This window comes from Podarcis tiliguerta (assembly GCF_965153285.1).
Source record: "Podarcis tiliguerta genome assembly, chromosome: 2".
Classification (NCBI taxonomy): Eukaryota; Metazoa; Chordata; class Lepidosauria; order Squamata; family Lacertidae; genus Podarcis; species Podarcis tiliguerta.
The window spans coordinates 66,444,675-66,470,611 of record NC_139535.1 but is presented as its reverse complement, the minus strand read 5'-3'; the positions used below and the strand labels follow the sequence as shown (position 1 = coordinate 66,470,611).

General features: G+C 44.3%; 1 protein-coding gene and 1 pseudogene across 2 annotated transcripts in view; one reads left to right on the top strand and one right to left on the bottom strand.

Moving 5' to 3' along the window:
- Nucleotides 1-7,531, bottom strand: part of VDAC1 (voltage dependent anion channel 1) — a 22,209-nt gene extending 14,678 nt beyond the window's left edge. Inside the window, exon 1 of the mRNA XM_083428940.1 lies at nt 6,868-7,531. Coding sequence (XP_083285066.1) covers nt 6,868-6,978 — 111 coding nt within the window. The 5' untranslated portion in view covers nt 6,979-7,531. The remainder of the gene's footprint in view (nt 1-6,867) is intronic.
- LOC310672870 (phosphatidylcholine:ceramide cholinephosphotransferase 2-like) lies at nt 7,491-25,937 on the top strand (annotated as a pseudogene). Its single transcript, XR_014515475.1, has 4 exons — nt 7,491-7,596; nt 18,970-19,397; nt 24,921-24,981; nt 25,846-25,937. The product of XR_014515475.1 is annotated as a phosphatidylcholine:ceramide cholinephosphotransferase 2-like (transcript).

The window sequence follows — 25,937 nt, the reverse complement described above, 5'->3', positions numbered from 1 at the left end:
AAACAGGAATGCCTTCAGACATCTTCTAAAAGTCAGGTAGTTGTTTATTTCCTTGATATCTGATGGGAGGGCGTTCCACAGGGTGGGCACCACTACCGAGAAGGCCCTCTCCTCTACCTGGTTCTCTGTAGCTTCACTTCTCACAGCGAGGGAACTGCCGGAAGGCCCTAATTGCTGAACCTCAGTGTCCGGGCAGAATGATGGAGGTGGAGACGCTCCTTCAGATATACTGGGCTGAGGCCGTTTAGGGCTTTAAAGGTCAGCACCAACACTTTGGCATAAGAAAAGGTCGGCACCAACAAAACGGCATAAGAACTTTCTCTAAAAATAAATACAAGTCTGCATAGCCACAAAGGGATGACAAGTTGAAATTGTTTTGGACCCTTGGGCATGGAGCAATTCATTTTTTAAACCAAAAGGAATGATTTGATGTCTTAAAAAAACTTTTCATATCTTATTTTAAGGGCACAAGAAAAGCCCTGCAGGATCAGGCCAAAAGCCCACCAAATGAGTTCTAACAGTACACAACCAGATACCCACTGGAAGCCCAGAATCAGGCCCTGAGTGGAACAGCATTCTCCTAACTTGTGATTCCCAGCAACCAGCATTTGAAGGCATAGAGCCTCTGACTAAGCGGGGGGAGAGATGCAGTAGCAGCCCTAATGCCTGTTCTGCATTAGTAAAAACTCATTTGTTCAGTGTGGCAGCAACTTCCCATTGGAACTCCCTGCCTATTGAGACCAAGCTTAGAAAGTTAAGATCATTTTAACCTGTTTTAGTATTTCAACTTTTGTATATTTTAAAGTATAGTTGCAAATTTCTCTTGATTTAACTGTTTTATCTTTCATAAGCAGCTTTGAGGTGTTGTTGTTTCACAACCGGGCGGTGGATGAATTTTATGAAATAGATAAGAATACACTTCTCAGTCTCCGCTGTGAAAACCAATGTACATTAGGCAGTCTTAGTTCCAGCTTTCGTCAACCTCTGCCTTGGCTCCCATCTCCATGCCACTTTCTGCTGATCCATCGCTCTTGCCCTTAGTTTGTGCCTCTTCTGCAGCTGGTCCAGAAGCTGTGGATCCTGCTCCTGTACCAGCTACACCATGGGTAGGCAAACGAATGTCCAGGGGCCAGATCATGCCCAATCACCTTCTAAATCCGGCTTGCGGATGGTCCAGGAATCAGCATGTTTTTACATGAGTCGAATGTGTCCTTTTATTTAAAATGCATCTCTGGGATATTTGTGGGGCATAGGAATTTGTTCATTATTATTTTTTTCAAAAATATGGTCCAGCCCCCCACAAGGTCTGAGGGACAGTGGACTGGCCCCCTGCTGAAAAAGTTTGCTGACCCCCTCACTGCTACCTGAGCCCCAGGTCGCTTGCCGCCACCACACACCCCAGCCAGGCAGGAGGAATGGACTTTAGACCCCCATCAAAAGAGTTAAAGAGTAACAAGTAATGTATCATTTTCACGGAATCTGGAGACGGCAGAATCCTAAGGTACCAGCAGCTACAGAATGTCAGGGCTGATCTTGACACAGTGTTTGGTACTAAGGCAATCCATCCCAATAGGAGGAGCTTTGTACAAAGAAGTTTTCAGGTTTGGTCTTAATCACATAATATTGTGTTTTTCTCTAAGTAATTCAGCTTTCCTTGCTGCATTTGATCACCTCCTTGCTGCTGGTTAGCAGTAAACCCCCCCCCCCCCAAACAAGATGTAGCACACAGTGTTAGAAACTCAGATATATAACCTAGGTGCCAAATGGCTTCTTAAACCAAGATTGCCGTAGCCAAAACAGAATGTCTAGTTGCTATTTTGGGGTAAGACAGCTCTTATTTTTCAAATGATGTCTTATTTTTCAAATGATGGACTGGCTGTGATTGAGTCTCAGTTAAACATCTGGCTAGTTCAGATGTCAACCTTGAGCAAGGTTAAGAGCTCTGAGAACTTAAATAAGAAAACTGACTTGATCCAGGGACAGTCACTTATAAGAGGGCCATTCCAACCTTTTTTTCCTTAATGGTGACTGCTGCTGCTCAGGCTGCACAGAGAAAGCAATTTGATTCCACAAATTCATTCTAATTGTGCAGATAAAATATAACTGATAGAATTCTACAGGATGGGGTATCAGTGTGTGGAAACAGTCCATCTTCACTTGGTTGCAAGTGGTCAAAAGCCAGCTGGAAAATGTGACTGGCGCCTGACCAATTTCAAACACTGATAGCACACCTTGCCACAAAGCTACTGTAAGCAAAGAATTTCTACATACTTTGAATCCTACCTTATTCTCCCCGACTTACTGTGTGAACAGGTGCAGAAAGCAATCAAACCTAAGCCCTTCAGCCCACAGAACATGAATGATATCAGCCTCAGTAAGATTTACACATTCATATTACTAAATACAAAGGTGATTCAAGAGACTAATATTTGTTCTGACTTCCTGCTCCACAGTCAAACCTCCATAAAATTCCAGCTCTAACCCACACGCAGACTTCGCAGTCATACTGACTGAAGTGACATTTTGCATGGGATTTGACCTGACCACACAGAAGTGGTAGGGAAATGCCTTGCTACTCATTTGCTGATAATATTTTTACATAAGAACATCAGAGCCTGCTTGGTCAGGACAACGGTCATCTAGTCTTGCATTCTGTTCTCACAGTGGCCAACCACATGCTTATGGGAAACCAACAAGCAGGATTCAAGCACTCTCCCCTCCTGTGGCTCCAAGCAACTGGTTTTTTGAAGCATTAGTGCCTCCATCCACTGGGGCAGAGCATAGCTATGATGGCGAGCAGCCATTTTAGTGACTCTCAAACTAGATACATAACCCGCTGAGGAAGAAATCCTACATCTGCTAACTTGGTCCACAAACTCCAGTGCTGCCCAAGCAATTGTTCACACTGTATGAGGTTCTGTTCAGTCACCTGTAAATGTTTCCTATTTCAGAGAAATAATTTCTCCCAACCATTATAGGCTGGAATCCATACCTTTTACATAGGGAATGTCTAAAGCACAGAGATGTGGCCACCACAGAAGTCAGAGCCAAACGTATCAGACTGCAGAAGTGGAAAGTCGCCAAGTCTCCTGATGAAAGACCTCTTAGATCTTGCAGCTCGCAAGCAATAATACATTATATTAAAAGAAGGGTGGAATATACATTTCAAAATATCCCACATAATTTCTTGGAATCTTTTGCAAGCTGAAAAGACGGATTTTGCTCCCTCTGCACCACCAACACTGATTTGTTTTCTCTCTCTCTCTCCCTTAATCTTTTTTCCATTGTAAAAAATTGATTACCAGAATGGTCAAATCAATATATGTAGTAACTGTAAATGGTGCCTTATTTAAGGCACAGAACTTGACACATCAATGACATGAAAGGCATGGGGCAGGGAGAAAAATGGGACATTGCAGATTTAATGCTACCTGTCCATTATCACTAACTGCATTGCTGGGAATTGGGGGGGGGGGGTTCTTTCATTGTATCTTTTTAAAACATTTCAATAAACAACAAACAAAATGGACCAAATTTCTTCTCTATATATCAAGCCACTATCCCTCCCATATGTCTATATAAACACACACACACACACAACCCATTCCTAACAGCGCTAGCCTTATCTTATCTCCACTGTCACCTAGGTCATGTCTATCTCATCTTTGCTACCCTCAGTCAGTATCTGACTTCTACCAATCTTCGCCTTTTGCATCTAATGTTCCTTGGTGAGAAACAATTTGCACTCAGCTCCTGCTTTCCTTAGGTGGTAAAAGGACAGTGAGTGCACAGTTCTCTGGCTCTGTGCTTTTATGTTGTGCATTTGATGATTTTCTTTGCCTTCTCTCCAATGTTATCCATCATGCAATCTTGATGTACCTTTCATATACTCATTATCAAGATCTGAATGCAGCATTGTGAGCACTCAGTTCTGACTCCACCCCCTAGCTAGACGAGGATACGGGAGGAGAACAGGAATGACAGATGTGCCCGAGTGTATCATTTCTCAAATAAATAAAGCATGGGCAGAGCTTTGTGTTTAAAATTTATGTTCCTTCAAAGCAACAGTTGGTATGCCATGCCAATGAAATGATAGAGAACTTGATTACAGACTCACCATGGATTTTTATTCAGAAAACAATATTAGCTCCACATATTACAGGATTACAACTCCCATCATGCCTGAACATTGGCCATGCTGGCCAGACCTGCTGGGAGTTGGAGTCCAACAACATCTGGAAGGCCACAGGTTTCACCGCCCTGATGAAAGCAGATTTTTTTATTATTATTAGCCTAGCTAATTCTCTGATCAAATTTAGGCTGACATCCTATACAAGCTTACTAGTAAGTCAGTTGCATTGAACTCAATTATTGTTCTTAAATCTGCATATATAGCTGAGAATCTAACTGTAGCCTCATCATATATATGTATCAACTGAAAATCATGCTGCAATAACTTTTCCGCAAGAAGCTCAGTTTTGGAAGCAAAATACCTTCTTCTTTTGTGTTTTAAGAATTAGATTTTGTTCTTACTTTGCCTCTAGGTGTCTTTTTAAATGTGTTGCTTTGTTTCTGCTACAGACTTTATGAAAACTGCTGGGAAGCCTTTTAACAGGGCATCTTGGAGAAGATTTTACCAATGTTGCCCACACATGAACAGTTCTATTGAAATAATTATATTAAAAGGAAAGCACATCACTAGTATATGCCTTGCTAAAATAGCAGAGGCATATGCAAATGGAGCAACTGAAAAACAATAGCCTCAGTGTAACTTCCCACTGAGATCAGTATCTGTTAAATGTAATATGTGAATGGCTACATGAGTCTGTTTTGCTCCTTGGACCCTTGTCTGGAAGACAACATCTGTACTGGCAGTCAGAATATTTACATATGACACTGTACATGCTTCTTTCATACAGTAGCCTTCAATCCCTTGGATTTCCAGTCAGTCAACCTGAAGCAGCTGAGGACATCTGACTTCTGCACATGTTATCACCTGCTGAATCAGGAACCTGTGGACATATGTCTCATATGTATCTGAAAGTGGGTGCTATCTCTCGGCATTGCTTTTGACAAACAATCTGTTTGCAACCCCACTAAACAAAAAACAAACAAAAAAAATAGCAGGAGTAAAATGATGAAATTAGAGGTGGTAATTAGCATACAGATTTTTCCTGCCATTTTCACAGGGGAATCAAGTTCGAACAGAAGCACACATGTGCAGAAAGGATGAGGGAGTAGCAACATTGTCCAATGAACACTGTAGCCACTAGTGTTAATGAAATTTAGCATGTCATGTAAAAAAAAAATCACAGTTCCATACTGAAGTGTGAAAGAAACATTAGTCTCACATGTACAAGCATGTTTAGAATTGGATGTCATGTGTCAGTTTTGCTCAATACCAAAGCACATTTTCAAAACACACATTTATGTTTTATCCCCATACATTTGGTTGTCAATGACTTTGAATTTGTGCTAGTAGTTAATACTGTGTTTAATTCTATTACAAACAAAAAGGATTGTGACACTATACATGGAAAGTTAGAAATATCCCACATATAATTAACTGTCTATTTGCTAGATATATGTAATGTAATAGGCACTGTAGAATTCTACCTACTTAGCAGCTATATTGGCCTTATGAATGGCACTAGGATTCTGCCTAGGGCAACAAATACAATCTGCATCCAGCCATAATGGCTGCAAAAACCAGCTGCAAAAACAGGTCACATTCAGATAGCCCTTTTGAAACACATCAAAATCAATCTGAGAATGAAGGTATTTCCCATTGCAGACAGTGGAATTTGATGTAGCCATGCTCTTGAATATTGAAAAACCCTTGCTATTTATTTTTTAAATGACATTCCTTTAGAATTATCTACATCCATTTGAAGACATTCAAATACACCCATCCCTTTGGGGCAAAACCTCATGACTCCATGTTCTCCGCCCATTGAACTTTTGCCTTCACCCAGCAGATATAAGAACACGCAAGGGCATTAGGGGCATTTAGAGGTCAAGGGGAAGAACCTGAAAAGAGGAAACTGGAGGGAAGCAGCACCCACTAACAGGTAGCCAGGAAAGGCGACGACACTGCTACCTGTGCGCTGCATCTAGACCTTGCCAAGCCCACGTTATCGTGTCTGTGGCCTACCCCGGGGTCACACCATCTGGCATCTCTACTACTTGGGTATGTGCTGCCCAGGAACGCAAGGAGCATTCAGCTCGAGGCCTTTCCAGCGAGGAAGAAGAGCACATGGAGTCGGCGCGAAGCACGCTTCGCGCACAGAGGTCACCTACAGCTCGGTGCTGCTGAGCGCGGGGAGAAGGGGAGCAGCAGACCCCCCCTCGTCCCCGTCTTCCAGGAGCCCCCGGCGGGGATGGGCTGGCACGCAGATGGCGCTGGCTTGGAAGAAGAGGTGTCCAAGGGCCAGCCGGGCACCTCTGGGAGGGAAGGATGGAGAGGCGGAAAGAGGTCTGATGGGAAGCAGATGCGCATGAGGGAGGCCCGCGGCGGCGAAGCGAGGCGGCCTCGTTCAGGGCTTTCCGGGGCCTGCGGCGGCGCGCCGATCAGGCAGCCTTCGCGGCCTTGAAATAGAAAGGGCAAGGCGCCAGGGGTCGCGCTGGAGGGCAAGGCGATTTCTCCTCGCCATCCTCGCGACGGCCACCTCCCAGGCCTGCAGTGGCGCAAAGCCTTCTCCTTCCCCCAGCATCCCTCTCTCCGGCTGCGGCGGGCAGGGGAGCAGTAGCCGCGCCAAGGCCGACTGCCCCGGCTCGCCTCCCTCCCGATCCCTGCGGCGGCCCGGAGAGAGGCTGGCAAGCACCCCGGCGCCGCCCGTAGCGGCCGATCTGGCTCGCTCGCCTTACCGTGTCTTTGCCGTGGCCGCAGCAAGGCTTCTGGTGAGCGGCGGGAGGGGCGGCGGCGGCGGCGGAGGCGGCGTGGAACGGGGCGGATCTTGCAGGCGCCGAGGCCAGCATCGCGGGAGAGCCACGGGCAGCAGGCAGGCAGGCAGACGGACCCTCCCTGCCGAGCAGAAGGACGTGACTGCGCCGCCGTCGGACGCTGGCCGGCCGCGGATAGGCTGAGCGCCGGGGACGGGAGGGGGGGATGGCAGAAGAAGCGGGGCTGGGCTTTCCGGGCGAAGGGAGCGGCTCGGCCAATGAGCCAAAGGCGGCGTCTCTCGCGTCTTAAGCCGCACGGTGGTTGCCAAGCGCGACGCTGGAGGCGGGCGCCCGCGGAGTCGCCGGATCGTTCAGGTTTAGCGTATCGCCTTTTCTGCCCCGAGACGGGGTGGCGAGGAGGTGGTGTTAAATGCCTCGTCTCCAGCTGAAATCGGTGGCCCTCGCTTCCAAGCGGAGCTCCCGCTCAGGAATGGCGGTCTTTATCAGCATTTATTCCTCGCTTTACATACCCAAGTCTCCAAGCGAATAGAACACTCGAAACAGCTAGAAATCGGTTAAAAGTCAGAGAGCAGAGATCGCTACACCAGATAATCCGTGAGGATCGTTCGCACGTAGGCAGCGGAAGGCTGGTGTGAATTCCGGATATGCTAAAATGCATGCCAAGAATGCACGGTGGGGGAGCTGTCCAAAAACGTAAGCAGCATCTGCTGAATCAGGCCAGTGAATCCTCTAGACCAGGGGTCAGCAAGGTTTACCTCGCCTGGGCCGGTTCACTTCAGCGGAGACCCCTACATGGGCCAGATCGCGTGTGTAAGAGTGCACGCAATTTCCAGCATCTGCATCTGTGCAGATGCGATTTCCGGCATCTGTGTCTGCGCACATGTGTTTTTCGGCGTCTGAGCATACACAGACGCAGTTTTCGGTGCCACAGAAGCAAGTCCTCGCACCGCGCCGTACTGATTTAGTGCAGTGCGCGGGGACTCACTGAGCAGGCGGCTTAGTTCGGGGGCAGCTTGTGGGCTGGTTAAATGACCCCTGTGGGCCGCTTGTGGCCCATGGGCCTTACGTTGCCAACCCCTGCTCTAGACCAGCATCCAGCTCTCGCAGTGGGCAGCTCACAAGATGAGCACAAGGAATATCTGAAGGTCTTGGAGATAACGGGAGCCCTGCATATAGACACAAGAAGACAGAGTGCATACAGGAACCCACCACATTAGTACTGGCCATCAAATGATGGGGAGTAGCTATGATAGCTCTGAGGGACATAAAACAGAGCGATTCCAACTAAACATCAGGAGGAACTTCCTGACATTAAGAGCCACAGTGAAAAGGACTCCCTCGGAAGGTGATGGACTCTCCTTCCTTGGTGGTTTTTAAGCAGAGGTTGAATGGCCATCTGTCACAGATGCTTTAGCATTGCAGGGGGTTGGAGTAGATGAATCAAGCCATTGTTCCATTCAGCTCAGTATTATTCACACTGACAGTGTCTCTCCAGGATTTCAGACAGGGAGTCTCTCTCCCAGTCACAGCCCTACCTTGAGGATGTTGAGGATTGAACCTGGGACCTTCTGTGTACAAAGCAGATTCTCTACTACTAAATGGCAGCTCTTCCCCTTGGGACTGGAATAGGGGAAAGAAAATGGTGACAATTCCTCAGGTGGTAGATGACTAGTGGGAGTGGGAAGGAAGGGCCATATTTTCACCATGTTTGTATAGAGGAAGTCAACAAAAAAAGAAACACAAACTCAGGACAAAAGGGAGAAATGAGCTAAGAGGAAGGCACATTTGGCAAACCCTCACCATGATCAACTCCTGCCTGGAAACCTATGTTCCCACTGTGGAAGGATGCGTGGATCTAGAATTGGCCTCCACAGTCACAGACACACCTCTAAGACTGTGTTCATGGAAGACAATCTTTTCCCCTTTTTTTAAAAAAAATAATTAACAATTTCAACATAACAATAGCAAAACATCATATTCATTATCCCCCCCCTTTATAAAATTATTTATAAAATTATTTCAATCCTTGTATTATCTATCTACCATGTTATCAATCAATAAATTTGTGCATGTTTATTCAAAACCTGCCAAGGAGTCCAATTCATTTTGTTGTCTTTTTAAGTACTTTGTAAAAAGTTCCCGTCCCAGTTGTCCTTATCTCGCAGTTTGTATGTCAGTTTAGCCAATTCCGCATAGTTCATCCATTTTTCTTGCCACTGTTCCTTTGTCGGGGTTTCCTCATTCTTCCATCCTTGTGCTATGAAGACATGAATAGCATACATGAATAAGTTATTTGTTTTCCTTGGTAGGTCTTGTCCTACAATCCCTAACAAAAATGCTTCTGGTTTTTTTTACAAATGTCATTTTAAACATTTTCTTCAATTCATTACGTGGAAGACAATCTTACTCGGATGCAAGTGATCACCAAAGAATAGAGGAAAGTTGCACAATGGTGATGGAATGAATACTCAGGGGAAGCAGGAGAGAGAAGCTTCATGCCTGGTTGACAGGGTGGGTGGTAACAGGGATGGATCTTTAGAGAATAGGAGAGGAAGGGAGAATGAGAAGTTTTGATCATATTGAGTTTGATGCTTTTATGATCCAAGTAAAAATCTCCAGATAGGCAAGTTAGAGATGTGAGGTTATTATAGGGAGGTTACTATATCAGTTGTAAATCGCTTTGGGTTGCCCTGAACAAGATAAAGTGACAAATGAATTCAATAAGTAATAATAATATGGAAAGGAAAAGCTGAGAAGTAGAGCAGGATCTGGTGGCCTACAGAACCATGAAGGGGTGGTTCTGTAAGCCATGAAATTCACTGAGGTCACTCAGGGACAGTGTGGAGAGACAGAGAGGGAAATAGCAGAGGGATGACAACAGATTCATTCCTAAGGGACCCTGGCAGAGAGGAGAGAAAGCAGAGAAAGAGCTTCCTGCTGTGGGGGCAGGGGGAGGGACCTGAATGAGCAGTGAAGTAGAAAGAGGAATTTAGGTCCTTCCTTCCCAGCCACCTTGTCTGACCCCCTGCCCCATGACTTCTCAGTTCTGCTGCTGCTCCTATTAAATTATTATTGTTATTATTATTCCACCTTTCACCCTACAGTCCCTGGCTGGGTTCTAACAATGAAATGCAATGTTAAAAACGTTTTAAAACAATTGGTTGTTTATTTGATTTTCATTTGATTTTTATTGTTGGAGTGATGGGTTGTTGTAGTTTTTTAAAAAAAGTTTCTCAGTCACTTTTCATGTGGGACCTTTTCCTTCCTCTTGCCAGGGGGCCAGCCTCTTGCTTACTGGGTTGTCAGTTGTTCGGGAGTCTGGACCACTGAGACAACTCCTTCTATTCCCCTCTTCTTTTTTCCCTTTCTGCAGTTTCCCCCTCCCCTTTTTGCAGAATGGGGACGAAGATACAGTGTGGTGTTTTCTGGCCTCTTGCTCATGCAATTGCAGGATGCTTTGAACTACAAAGGCCAGTTTTTGCTTCCATTCTTTGTTCTTTTTCTCTTTCTTTCTTTCAAGGCAAAAGGATTGGGAACTGGCTGCTTGGCCCCTCATGCATCACTGGCAGTAAAACTCTGTGTGTGAGAGGGGAGGGAGGGAGAGAATGAATGCCTGAGCCAGGTTCCTCAGGGAACTTTGTGGCCGTGTGTGTGTGTGTGTGTGTGTGTGTGTGTGTTCATTCCTGTGTTTTGAACGTGCTGTTAATTATGTGTTTGTGTTGAGGTAGGAGTTCATCCCTGCAGGGCTGTTTTTAGCTCTGTTGGGTGACTGACATTCCCCTAGACTTGAAACAACAGCCTGCCCATTGCAGATGACATTCTGCTTCAACCATCACACTAGTCTAGGGGCATTGCCACTACTCTGGTGAGATGTCTCTGGTAAGCTCTTCTTTTTTATTCTCTGTTCCTTATTTTTGTAACTAAAAACTTGTACATGCAATTGCTTACTATCTCCTGGGGTCAGGGACTATCATTTTTGTTTTTAGTAATCTGGATGGCCACTCTGGGAACACGGGATAAAAATTATTCTAAAAAAATATTATAAAGATAATAACCTTTAGCCTCAAACTCTTTCTTTCAAAGCATCTTTTGTTTAATGCAGATTCAGAGATGTCTACATTCTGGTTCTTTATGTGGCCTAGGGGGCAATCCACTTAGGCACATGCCATGTATAAGACACCTTAGGGACGTTCACATAAAGGAACTCATAGAAAGCAGACTTCTGCTGGCCCAGAAATAAGACAGAAAAGGGAGAAAATATGCCCAATGCTCGGACTCTGTGTAAGGCTACTGCAAGTGCTTCTTACGGTTACAAAAGTTGGAAGCCACCACCAATCTCTAACAAGCTGTGACAAGATTCCAGGAAGTTCCAGGTGCTCACCGAGGGTCTGTGTTCCTGTGATAATTCGGACACAGTGGAGACTGTTGTGCCTTTAGAAATATGGTTTAATTACACATATTTACACCTTTAGTCTTTGTGTTTGTCCATGGAGTTTTCTTGGCAGGGATACTGGAGTGGCTTGCCGGTTCCTGCTCCAGGTGGATCACATTTGGTCAAATACTTTGGTCAAATACTTTGGCCACCTCATGAGAAGAGAAGACTCCCTGGAAAAGACCCTGGTGTTGGGGAAGATGGAGGGCACAAGGAGAAGGGGACGACTGAGGACGAGATGATTGGACAGTGTTCTCGAAGTTACCAACATGAGTTTGACCAAACTGTGGGAGGCAGTGGCGTGCTCTGGTCCATGGGGTCATGAAGAGTCGGACACGACTAAACGACTAAACAACAACAACACACCTTTAGTCTACATAGAGAGAGTCCAGATCTTACAGCATGCTCATCTCAAGAGGGGCTTGTTCTTCACAGCAGTGCAGCACCTGACTTTCCAGGGCATCTCTCCCAGCCAGCCTTCAACAGCCATCCAAGATCATTCTGTCCTTTTTTTTCAGCTGTTGCAAGCCAAAGGCACCAAACCTTTCCAGTGACATCATACCCCTTTACCCTACCAACCTTCCAAATATCCTGTCTCTGTTCACACCTCAGGGCAGGGAAGGAAGGAAGGAGAGTTTTCTTGCATTGCCAATGGCTCTTAATGGCCCTCTATTGTTTCTTAATGGTCATAGCTCATCCAGGTCTTTTTGCATAGGTTAGTCCAGGAATTCCTCTGCTGTATTTTCCCTTCTTACAACAAATAATCAAAATCCTACCATTTATTAATTTCTGCTATTCACTGATAGATTCTGTTACCTCATAGCGGTGACAATACATTCTTATGATGGAGCCAGGAATATCCCTATAATGACTAACCTACTACAGCAATCTTGTTTCTGTTGTGGTGACAGCACTCAATGCTTGTATGGGAATTAAGTTGTCTTCTTCTTCTTTGGCGATCACTTGTAGCCAAGTAAGATTATCTTCCATGAACACGGTCTTAACAGTGAGTCCATAAGTGACTGTGGAGGCCACTTCTGGATCCACATGTCCTTCCACAGTGGGGATATAAGTTTCTGGGCGGGAGTTTATCATATCCACTGAGTATGCTTGCTTTATTTTTTATATACATCTGCCAGAAGATGGCAGTAAAGGTCCTATCAATTTAGCTATATACTATTTATAGCTTTCTTCTGTTGTAATAAACAGATGGTGCTATAAAATAGTCTGTTGAGTTGATAACTGAGTGTGATATTGTCCAATGAGTGGAATGTTGTGGGCAGTCGCGTGCCCCACACCTCCCTCTTCCTTGCAAAAAGCTATTTAGCCACTCATAAAAGGTAAAGGGACCCCTGACCATTAGGTCCAGTCGTGACCGACTCTGGGGTTCTAGCGCTCATCTCGCTTTATTGGCCAAGGGAGCTGGCGTACAGCTTACAGGTCATGTGGCCAGCATGACTAAGCCGCTTCTGGTGAACCAGAGCAGCACACAGAAACGCTGTTTACCTTCCCACCGGAGCGGTACCAATTTATCTACTTGCATTTTGATGTGCTTTCCAACTGCTAGGTTGGCAGGAGCAGGGACCAAGCAACGGGAGCTCACCCTGTCATGGGGATTTGAACCGCTGAGCTTCTGATCGGCAAGTCCTAGGCTCTGTGGTTTAACCCACAGCGCCACCCACGTCCCTTATAGCCACTCATAGGTAGCAAAATTAATGTGTTGTGTGCTGCATTATGGAAATGGTGCGCTACAGCCTATGGGTTCTCTGTCTATCCACAGCTTTATGAAGCACATGCAAAAGGGTCTCTTTCTTGGGCTACAAGTTTAGGTGATGCACTATACCTTGCATCTGGTGACATCATGGAGCCAGCTTGGCCATTGCCATGCATTTGTTGGTGACTTCTATGCACTGCTGTTTTGGATGGTTATGAAGTAACATGTTGATTGCTGAATGGTGACAAAGTTACCAGGGATGCTTGGAGGACTGCCTGTCACTGTTGCTATATTTTGTTACAAGATTACGGATGGTGGCTATGTTACACCAGTGTCAGCTCTGGAGTCATGGCTGCCTAACAGAGTAGGACTACTGGATCACCCTGCTTGGCAAAAAGTACTTACATTGAATTTATTATGCAATGTAAACATCCCATCCTTCCATCTAAAGGAGCCCAAGGCAGCAAGTGATAGCACAGTAAAAAAAATATTAAGAACAATTCCAATGCAGATGCAGACTGGGAGAGTTTTCAACTTAAATGGCCTGTTGAATGAACAAGGTATTCAGTAGGTGTTTAGTATTCTTGAGGGAAGGGGAATTCCGAAGGGTAGATGTCATTGGGAGGTTGCAGTCTCCATATCATATATACAACATGTTTACAAACTGCAGGTCTAACACAACCCACCCCACTAAAATAGGCCACCAGTATGCCCAATGCCCTCTAAATGACAGGCCAAAAGCCAGGGTCAAAAGAAAGGTTTTTGTCTGGTACCTAAAAACAGAGAATGTAATCACAGAGAAAATGTAACTTAAATTTTCAAATTCAGTAACTTCTCCCCCCCCCCCCATGCATGCAATGTTTTTTAAAAAAAATGGGGGGAAAGTATTGCCATTGGTGGTGGGGAATAAATTGTACTTTGGTTGAAAGAGCACACTCAGTAGCAAACACAATTTAGAAAAGTCAAATAACTGAATATTATTTCCTTTTTCCCAGTCATCTGGAAAAAAGCTAAAATAAGAAATAAAAAACAGTGTGCCACCAAAGTGAGCCAAGTGAGCATCTTTTGATCATGATAGATGACAAAGAAAGTCAGCTGACATTATTGTTTCCCCTCACACCCTTGCTTTGGGATGTGTGTGTTGACTTTGCGTAACAGGCAGTGATCAAAGTCAAAGCAGTTTTTCTGTCACTTTATATTTTCTTCTTTACCCTGAGCGCAAGTTGTTAAGTTTGCAACATTTTCCCTCTTGGAAGCACTGGACCAGTAGTCTACTTCAAACAGGGCTGTTTAGAAAAGAGAAGACTCCTGTGGATTCTGTAACCCCATCCCCATGCCTCAAAGGTAAATGTATGCAGCTTGAAGACACAACTGGGAAATGAATGTGGAACAACCCCTGTAGCTTTGGAGACAGGTTTCCAGAACACAAATACAAGCTTAAGACTTCATACCCCTTGAGAGATCAAAAGAGGGATACATGGATCTGTTGTCTTACTTTATTTACCTACATCAATATTTTTATGCTGCTTTTCAAGGCAACAACCCCCTCTAAAGCAACTTACAAACCATTATCTTACATTTGTTAATGTTTTATTTAAAAAAACATATAACCCAATTAACTAGAACTGCCTTTTTTAGAAACAGGTGGGGGGGTGTCTCAATAAGACAGGAATGATGTGGGTATGATACCCACCCAAATGTGGCCATTCCCAATAAATCTCTGAATTAGAGAACTCAGATTAAATACTATGGGGAAGGAAATAAATATACTCCAATAATCACGTAGGTTTGATCATTTTCTGGTTTTGGTTTAAAAAATAAAACAGGTTAAGATAGAAATTATGGATGGTGCTGCTAGCTATGTGCCATTTATATCAGGGATGGGGAAGCTTCAGCCAAAAAGGCAAGATGTGGAACCCACTCATCATCATCCCACCACCAGTCTCCTGGCTCTAAGCCTTCCTCCCTTGGGGGCTGCTCAGCTGGTGCCTCTCACTGCTACTCAGCATCTAGACCAGCCTTTCTCAACCTGTGGGTCCCCAGATGTTGTTGAACTACAGCTCCCATCACTCTTAGCTAGCAAGGCCAGAGCTCAGGGATGATGGGAGTTGTAGTCCAACAACATCTGGCGACCCACAGGTTGAGAACCGCTGATCTAGACAGTCAATGACACCCCAGTGGCATATCACACATTTAAACATCATCATTTTCATTCCACATCAAGCATAAAGGACAAATAAATGATCCCAAGAAAAAGATTTGAAACCCAAGGAAGAAATCAATCTTTGAATGTTAGCTGAAAAGTTATTGACCTAGGTAGATTTTTTTAGATTTGGACTTAAGCTGAAAACATCTCAGCTCTCCCATGTATCTAAGCAGGAGGTTACAATGGATGTGCAGCAAGAGGAAATTCATAGAATTATTCAGTGTAATTTCTTAGGTTTGTAGATAAGTGCATATGTGGTTTGAAGATGCAGATATGTGCCCAGAATTAGGATCTAGATTTCCCCCTGTTATGCCATGAAAATAACTGCTTTTTAAGTTCCCACAAAGAACACATCAAGGTTTTCACAGGAACTTCATCACATTAAGTCTGAGGTCAGTGTCCAGGGGCAGAACATATGAGCAGATCAAAGCCTCCGAACAGCATAGAACTAGTAGGGCAAAGTCACTGGAAACAATAAAGGCTTTCATTCTGATTACCATTTTAATTACTGAAAGCTGCATCTGAAAGCAGAGAATGTGAGGCAATCCCTGGGCACAGTTTAAAGACAGATGTGTTAATTAGCATTAAAGGGACATGAAAATATTTCATGCTGGCATTATTATCTTTCTTGTTGCAATTTGAGTGGATAACTAGGACATATGGTGCATCCCATCAGAGCTTTGTGGTACGGGGTGAGTTCCTTTCTGCAGTGTTTGGAGCAGATGTGTTTTCCTACAGCAGACACTCTTTATATCATTCTCACTGTTTGCAAAGCAATGGAGAAACCAGCCGCAATTCACCTGTTGCTAAGTAATGGCTAAATAATACTTAAGAGTTCATGGTTGCAATCCTAGCCACACTTACCTGGGGTTGAATTCAACAGGACTTTCTTCTGAGCAGATATGGTTGAGATTGCACAACAAGGCATCTTTTAATAATAATTTTTGCCATTGATAGTGTTGTCTGCTGTCAGATGGGTGATGGCTGTCAAAAAGGCATTTTTTTGTTGATATGGCCAGCAAACCCTGATAACTTCCTGGTGCCAAATTAATACTTTTTTCTTGATACTATGTTGCTGTTTTCAAATAGTTTTCAAGGTTTCAAGTGAGCATGACTGGCCACCTTCCAATCACATGACCCATTTTTGTCCAGCAGCACTTTGAAGTCTTGACAATCAGCTGACTGTTGCAGCTTCATGGCATCATGCAGGGATCTGTGCAATAGCCACTGGGGTACTAAACACAGGGCCTAGCGGGTACCACCAATCAGTTGATTGATGCCTGCCCCAGTCACAACTTTAGCTACAACATACCTGCTTTGGGCATGTCTTGGCCAAATGGACTTGTGGGCCAAATGGGGAGTCTGATGGGCCTAATTAAGCCTGTGGGTGAGATGTTTCCCCACCCCTGGTATAGTTCTACCCTCCTTGCATTTGGAATGGAGGAGAGCTCCAGAGGTTTGACATACACTCCCCAGTGAAAATAAAATCATTACTCAAGATGACCCTTCTGGAGACTTCTTCCGGCATTGACAGAAGATATTGAGCTTACAAGCCTTATGTCTCTTGTTTTGCTTTCTATCTAGCAGCCCTCCCATTCACTGACTCTTCAGACTTAGTGGATCAGCTCCAACCTCCTCCTGTTCTGAGAGGCTGTCTCTGAGTTTGTTCGCGCCTGTTTGTGCTTCCGGCAAGCTTTGGCTGTGTTCTAACCTGCTCTCAGCTACTGCCTTATTAGCCTTCCCCTCAAGGTCAGGAAGAACCAAAGTCTGCAGCTGCTGGCTCTCCCCTGCCTGACTAACATCAAAGCCTCTCTGTTCCTGGCTGCTTTCTGCAGTTGGCTGCAAACCTTCGCTTGGAGCTGGCTCATTCCTGACAATAGCTCTTACATCTTCCTTGGGGAGTTTATGTTCTCTCCTCCATTTTGGAGTGCAATAAGAAACATATTTTTGTGGGACTGGGTGAGGTTTTTGTTATTGTGTTACATAATTTCTGTTTTATACTGTAAACCACCCTGCAAGTGAAGGGTGGTACATAGTTCTATAGTTGTAAAAGATGAAACAGTGGATGTGCCTCTCCCACTCCTATATGTTTGCCTTCAGCTTGCTGAACAGTTGGAATTTAAAGATGGTTGAATGCAACACTTCCTTGGGTACCATTGGACATAGAAGCTAATGTGCCCTATTCACACCCGCTGGATGGCTTGAATTACAGAATACAGAGTTCTTTTGAGCCGAGAGCTCAGTATGTTCAAGTTGCTTTCTCCATTGACCAAGGGTAAAGCCTTATCTATAGGGCATTCAAAGCACCACTCACTTAGTGTAATTACACTACGGGTCATATAAATCTGGCATTGCTGTAAAATATTGGATGTAGCCGTGTAAGTGGAATAAGATTTCTTATTAACATTTTACAGCGTTTCTAATTTGTAGCAAAGAGAGTTATTGGGATTTAATTGAAAGATTCCTCTGTTGGGACTATAATAATTTTCCACGAAAGTAGTTAAAAAGTGTGTTGTGCTCTTTCAAAGAGTAGCAAATATTATGCAGTTGCTGGGGCAGACGGCTTGGCATCTTGGTGATGCACTTGACCTATATCCTCCTTCCTTCCACAAACCCTTTCATTTCCCTGTATTCAAATTAAAGGGGCAATCAGTTTCATCTGTGCTGAGCTGTAAAAGCAACATTCTCTAATGAGCTGTCAGCCTGGATGAAAATTTACATACAGGCTGATCCCCCCTTTTATGACCTGTAAATGTCTACTGTGTGATTTATGTATAGCAGCACATTTAATTATTCTTTCAGAATTATTCCTTCACCTGGTCTATGCGAGAATAAGTTCAATGGAGAATATTAAATGTGCTGCTATTCCACCATGGAAATTCCTGTGTAGGGAAAATTTAATCACAAACACCGTGTAAAATACAAGGAAAATGTAGTCTGATCCTATAGTCCAGGGACAGCCAACTCCTAAGAGAGAATAAAAAACTGGCAGTGATCCACGCCTTTTGGGGATTCAGGTCAAAGCTGTTGAGGTTTTTTTAGGGAGGAAAGTCCCTTTTTTAGGGGTTCAGGTCAAAGTAGTTCAGGGGTTCTTGCTGGGCTTTTTGGGGGGAGAAAGGGGAAAAGTCGGTCTCCAAAGGAGCGCTTTCCTGGTCATGTGACCAACATGACTAAACTGCTTCTGGCACAACGGAACACTGTGACAGAAACCAGAACGCACAGAACTGCCGTTTACCTTCTCACTGCAGCAGTACCTATTTATCTACTTGCACTGGTATGCTTTCAAACTGCTATGTTGGCAGAAGCTGGGACAGAGCAATGGGAGCTCACCCCGTCATGGGGATCGAACTGCTGACCTTCCGATCAGCAAGCCCAAGAGGCTTAGTGGTTTAGACCACAGCACATATAGTCCTTGTAAAATGGTGGCCACTATGCTGCTCTTGTGTCAGTACCAACTATCCTCTTCATACATTTTCCAGTAGCACATCAACAATGCTCAAAAGACATTCAGTATAGCAGGTGTGAAAAGCACCATCCACTGAGTCAAAAGGCTCTCCTGACCTGCCTAGATGCCAGTGTAGCCCTACACAGACATTACAGTGACCCCATTGGAGAAGAGGTGGTATAGAAGTCTCTGTGTTCTCTGCTTTGAACTTCTATTCATTTAGCTATCTGGAACCCTGACACCTATTTGTATGGTTTTTATCTTTGCAGATTTTAATCAGTAAAGAGAACCAGATGCAACTCAGTCCTTTCTGATGCTCTATGACCAGAGCTCCCTTACTGAGCTCCAAATGCACAGCAGAACTTCTTGATCCTCCAATGGAACTCAGAAGCTGATATGCAGAAGCAGGAGGATGTTAGGATATGGTAATAAATGTGGGTGCCAAATATCCGTCTGAGTGGTATAAGACCCTCACAATGTTCCTCTACAGAAGATGTTCTTTGCTATGCTCATCTTCGGTAGATTTTCCTCTCCACTCAGCAAACAGGGTGCTGCTAAATATGCCATCTCTCCAACTGCATTCCCCCCCCCCCACGCCTTATATTAGAGGTGCTATCCAGTCCTTTGAAATGTCCAAGGTCACAAGTTTTCTGCTGGTAGCTCTTTGGCTCCTTCAGTGGCTTCTGCTCCAATACAGGTGAGCATTTTGTCTCCACAGGCTCTTAGTGGACAAGAGAGGCCTGTTGTCTTGTCAAGGGGCTTATTATTATTATAATAATTATTATTATTCAGGTAGGCAATAAAAGAGACACCAACTTAATACAGTGGTACCTCTGGTTACGTACTTAATTCATTCAGGAGGTCCATTCTTAACCTGAAACTGTTCTTAACCTGAAGCACCACTTTAGCTAATGGGGCCTCCTGCTGCTGCCGTGCTGCCGGAGCATGATTTCTGTTCTCATCCTGAAGCAAAGTTCTTAACCCGAGGTACTATTTCTGGATTAGCGGAGTCTGTAACCTGAAGCGTATGTAACCTGAAGCGTATGTTACCCGAGGTACCACTGTACTTTATTTGCCAAACAAGACCGCAAGAGCAAAACATAAAAAAAAAAAAGCCATCCAAAGTTCCTCCAGAGCAGCAGCACACCCTCCCACTCCTTCAGTCTATGGCTGGCATTGGGATCTCCAACTAAGCAGGGTGCATTGCTGAGTTTATATACTTCTGATGTCTCAAGAGGAAGTCACCAAAATATTTCCACTCTCCTGGTTGTTGACTGCAAAGTTGGTTGGCGACTTCAAAGGACTGGCCGGCGGCCAAAGGTGATGGCTCATTACTCCTGTGCTAACCTCGTGCATCAGTGATGCCTGGGCAGCTATCTAGGGCCTTATCTTGATGGCCTTTAAGGGAAGCCCACCACCCTTACATCTGTATTTTCCCACGCTGTGGTCTTAGCGTAAGACCACAGCCCTTTCTCATGACGTCATACATTTCTACACAATTAACTCCTCATGTAAGATGCAGGCTAGAAGGATTCTGTTACAGTGGTGTCTCGGGTTACATACGCTTCAGGTTACATACGCTTCAGGTTACAGACTCCACTAACCCAGAAATAGTACCTCGGGTTAAGAACTTAGCTTCAGGATGAGAACAGAAATCGTGTTCCGGCGGCGCGACGGCAGCAGGAGGCCCCATTAGCTAAAGTGGTGCTTCAAGTTAAGAACAGTTTCAAGTTAAGAACGGACCTCCGGAATGAATTAAGTACTTAACCCGAGGTACCACTGTATTAGCTAAGCATTTTCAGGTTCATAAGCCTAAGACCTCAGAGAGATAGCCTGTTGAAATGCCACTATTTCCTCATGATCATCATATGTCTTCTGCCATATTTCCCATACACCCATATTCTGGAACCCCTCTGAATCATAGCCCTACATTCACAGGCATAGGTGGACCGGCCTGCTCTGAAATGAACCCTGTCTCCATCTGTTGTGATATAGAAACCATGGTCATTCTGCTCCATGGACAGAAGCAACAACAACATCCAGGAATTAAAAGGAACTCAGGCATACAGACTAACCCTGCCCCCAAAACAAAACAAAAAACACCTCAGAGAGCTATGTGGTTAATTCTCTTTAATGCAGTCTCAATCCATATAAAAGCCTGGAGGAAAAGTAAAGTTACAAATGTGGATTCCCACAGTTGTGGACTCTCAGAAGTACCGGAGTTTTATTAGAAGCTATTCTAGCAAACAACGCTAGAGGGTGACTGCAACTTTCACTGGAAAGAAACAACAGTTTTTAAGAAAACAAATCTTCCTTCACCACAATACTTAACAAATACTTAAATTAAAGCTAAATAGTTTAGGGCAGGAGGACTGGGCAATTTTTACTATTTGCCTGGATATTAATGATATTAATCTGGTAACTTGATTTTGACATTTACTAGGATTTAATAAAAATAGGGTTCCTTGGTGTGTAAGCTTTATTGTGGAGCATTTTAAGATTTCTATTAAACAAGCTAAATTACAGAAGATAATAAAATTAAATCCATCATGTCCAGGGGAAAAAAATTCACTTTAACCTTTTTAAATTTCACTCATTGCACTCATAGTGGCCCAAACATCTTCCTGAAATAGATGTTGTCATCGTTAAATAAGTCATATTTCCTATTTCTACATTCCTTTTTTAGTCTTTCGTAAGATCACTTGAAGCTCTTTCAGTAGAGTGATTGACCATCCCTAAATTCAACTTCTTTCTGATCTTCCCATGGGTATAATAGCACTGAGAAATAATTAGATATATTTGTTAATATTTACATTTAAACCAATGGGCATTGCTGTTTTCCACATCCCTCTCTAGAGTTCTGTGTATCTGCGTACAATGGTATTACATTATAATAAAGTTTTGCTTCCGCTGAGGGCAAAACCAGATGTTTTTCTTTACTTCAAAGCAGCTGGGGAGGACTGCTAATTTCATTGGGGAAGAAGTGGGGGGAAGGACAGTCAATCCCTTTCTCCAATCCCTTTTCCCATTCCACATTTATTTGCTATTTTAGTAATTTATATGCTGCATAATAACATAGTTTTTAAGCAGTGTACCTTTAAAGCACTATACCTTTAAAGCACATTCAAAGCACATTCTTCCCCTCAAAGAATTTTCGACACTGTAGTTTGTTAAGGGCTGCTGGGAATTGTAACTCTGTGAGGGGTAAACTACAGTGCCCAGAATTCTTTGAGGAGAAGAATGTGCTTTAAAGGTACAGTGTGTACACAGCCATCAACATCACATAACACCTGTAACACGTTTGTTTTAGCTGTCGGTACATTTTGGAAAATAACACCCTTTTCCTCCGAAAACTAAAAAGCTGTTCAAATTCTCTGTCGTGGAAAACATTTGACATACAGTGGTACCTTGGGTTAAGAACTTAATTCATTCTGGAGGTCCATTCTTAACCTGAAACTGTTCTTAACCTAAGGTACCACTTTAGCTAATGGGGCCTCCCACTGCCACCACGCCACCGCCATGTGATTTCTGTTCTCATCCTGAAGCAAAGTTCTTAACTCGAGGTACTATTTCTGGGTTGGCGGAGTCTATAACCTGAAGTGTCTGTAACCTGAAGTGTCTGTAACCCGAGGTACCACTGTATTTGAAAGTTGGATCAATGTGGGAAATTGTTCACCTGCAGAGATTACCTTACCTTGCCAAATCTGATCAGCTATGTGTGTGGCACCAAGACAGTCATGTTACCTGGTTTTCTGGTATCACACTGGCAGGAGGTGATAAGTTTTGCTAAAAACTGAAGGCACCAAAACAGTTACCAGGAGAAACAGTAAGCTTTTGGGAAGCATTAAAGCCAGGATAGGTAAGGGAAATCCAACAGATTGCTTGGCATGGGGATATAACCACACAGAGGCCAGGGAAGACAAGCAAGCTAAAGAGTTGTTTACCAGGAGCCCAAAACAAGACCACTCTTCCTGCCGCTAGTGCTAGGAACATGCAGCACTCTGATATAGAAGCTCCTGCAGAGGTGGATTTAGGGAAGCGCGACTGGTTCAGCTACACTGGACACAGAGCCTTGGGGACGCTTCAGGGGTCGATGCAACTATGATGTTGAATGGAAGGCAAGAGGTGGGACATGGTCCACAAATAGCTCCTTGGTCAAAGCCCCACTGATTCATACAAGGGAGAGGAGGATGGTTAATGAGTGATAAAAGACTACATGGACTCAGCCCTAATGTTTACCTTTTGTCTCTTTCTACTATGAGCAAAGCTCCCAATTGCAGAATGCTCTAAATATTTTGGACTTGATATTTGTGATGTCATTAGAAAGCGCATTTAAGATCTTGAGATCTTTTCCAGAACCATGTTGTGATTTATTGATATATTACTGTGGCTTGCCCAGACAGGAACAAAACAGGTTCTCAGTTAAACTTTAATGAGCTTTCCTGCTGTGACCACCACAGAATAAACATGGAAGCAATTGTCTCTTCATGATTTGATTGGAATGGTGAGCAGGCACGGTTTCCTCCATACGTACACAGACAAACTCATGTTTTGTTCTTCCTCTCCGTTTTATGGAGATGGAAACTTTTGCTGAAACAGACACAGAAAACAGAATCGGCAGGTAGATTACTCAGAGATCTTCCTGCAGTGTATGTGTATGGTCATGCAACTAAACTCATTCTCACCTGCCTCTTCATTAAAGCCTGTAAATACAATTGAAGCCCGAATGGGGGTCCCCCCCCCCACCGTAGTCAACAGCTAAATGAAAAACAAATTGAGAGCAGAACATGAGAGCAGTCCATAGGACTTCCCCATCAGAATGACAGCTCCAAGTTCTTGCGCTAGCAGAAGCCAGCACAGCAAGTCCTTTCAGTGCAGTAGGATTCCCCCCTTCCTTCTCCCTGCCCTCCCTTCCACCTTTTCCAAATCTCCTTGGGATGATGTGGTGGACTCAGAACAACACAAGAGGAGAGGGGAGGAGAGATCATTCCATCCACCAAGCAGAAATTCTGGCATTGTTTGAACCATCATCTGAGCAGAATGCTGAATTCCACCCAGACTGATTTGCCCCTCCTTAGTTAAGAATTTTTTGTTTCTGTTTTGCTAATTTATGTTCACTGCTACTATTACTGGGACGCGGGTGGCGCTGTGAGTTAAACCACAGAGCCTAGGACTTGCCAATCTGAAGGTCGGTGGTTCGAATCTCCACAATGGGGTGAGCTCCCGTTGCTCGGTCCCTGCTCCTGCCAACCTAGCAGTTCGAAAGCACGTCAAGTGCAAGTAGATAAATAGGTACCGCTCCAGTGGGAAGGTAAACGGTGTTTCTGTGTGCTGCTATGGTTAGCCAGAAGCGGCTTAGTCATGCTGGCCACATGACCCAGAAGCTGTACGCCGGCTCCCTCAGCCAATAAAGCGAGATGAGCGCCACAACCCCAGAGTTGGCCACGACTGGACCTAATGGTCAGGGGTCCCTTTACCTTTACTTTATTACTACTACTATTTTACATTTTTGCGATTTTGTTTTTTGTTTCCTTTGGGTTGTTTTATGCTCATTTTGATATTGCTGTATCAGATACCAGAGGTTTTTGAGTCCATGGCTCCCTTGACGAACTACCTTCTTTCTGCGGCACCCCTGTGAGGCTCAGGAGCCCAGTTATGTCACCCCTGGCTTGCAGAGCTGGCAGCCTCTCACCCTTTTTCGAACCCTCTCCCTTGTGGAGTGTTCCCTCAGCCTCCTCTCCTCTCCCCTCTCCTTGGGAATACTCCGGGCAGTTGCTGCTGCAGCCCCAAAGAAAGTTGCCACCTCACGCCACCCCACAGGGGCCTGGGCAGAGGATGCCCCCAGCCTTAGTGGCCCAACAAAGACTGGCCAAAGGTGAATGTGAGGCCAGCATCTTAGCTTGGGAGGCAGCAGTGGCGGCAGCAGGGTTGCTGCAAGAAACAACTGTGCAAGCCTTTGGGAAGCAGAGATATGAGAGGGCATTAGAGGAGGGAGGGAAGGAAAGAGGGACAGAGGCCAGTGTTGCCTACTGCACCCCTGACCATCATTCAAGGTACCCCAGGGTGCCACAACACACTGGGTGAAACCCACTGTCATAAACCTCCAAGAAATCAATAGTCACAGGTACCAACTGAGTCTGGTGAGGCAGAAAGGCCACCAGAGCACAGGACAGATGGGGGCAACTTATTGTAATTTTGCCCCCATCTTCCTCCCTACAAGGGGCAGTACTGAGGCAAAGCAGGAAGAAGTTGACAGCTGGAGTCATCCCCTTTGGCTGGTTGTAAGTATGAAGGCAGGTGGCATCTAGCTGATGGGGCAGTGCCCCATTTGCTCTAATGAACCAGACTCCACTGCATGAAACACGTGGTTTCTGTGTGTGTATTTTTTGTAACCTTACAAACTTAGTAAAATACATACATTTATACATGGTGTCTCTTTTAAACATTTCAAGTACATGTGGCGTTTAGTTGTTTCCATTATGCTTCCATTGTCAGTTGTGCTCATTAATAAATCTTGCTCGGTAAGAAATCAATTGTCTTTTCTGATGATGTAAGTTTTGTTGTACTAATATTATTGCCACATGCTTGACAAAACAACAGAATGTGTTTCTGGGTCTGCAACTCATCAATTCAAGCCTAAAGTTAAGAGAAACAGAACTTTGAAATCAAAATAAGACATCCTTCAGGCTTCATAAGATTTATCAATATTTGGCCATAGTATGTGAAAATTATGAACAAACACATATTTAGGGCCTGATCAAGCCAAAGTTAAGCACTTGAATTCCACATTTCCATGGAAGAGTTAAGCAAACCTGCTTCCCAAAAAATATTAAACTTTTTTGCAATAAGGAAAATGTAGTGGAAAGTGTGGGCTCAATGCAACATCTCCGTTTAACAATTCGGAAAGAAAACTCAAAGGGTAGATAGTCTGGAAGCATCAAAAGAGTAACTGGCCCAAGGTCACTTCTTGAAAGGAATGCAGATTTAAGGCTGGGCGTCCTTGCTCCTTGGTCCTCTATCCTCTACACCACACAGGTTCAGCATAACTGGCCTGTATATTAGATGTACTGAGCTACTTATCAGTGCCATGGAACTCACAGGCCTTCCCTTCTATTCACTAGTAGCTGAAGAAAGGGCCACCTTAGAAATACCTCTCCAGCATCTGGTGGTTCAGAATATTTGTGAGGAAAATATCCTAGGAAGTATTCCTCATTCTTTCTCAGTATGTCACAAGTAA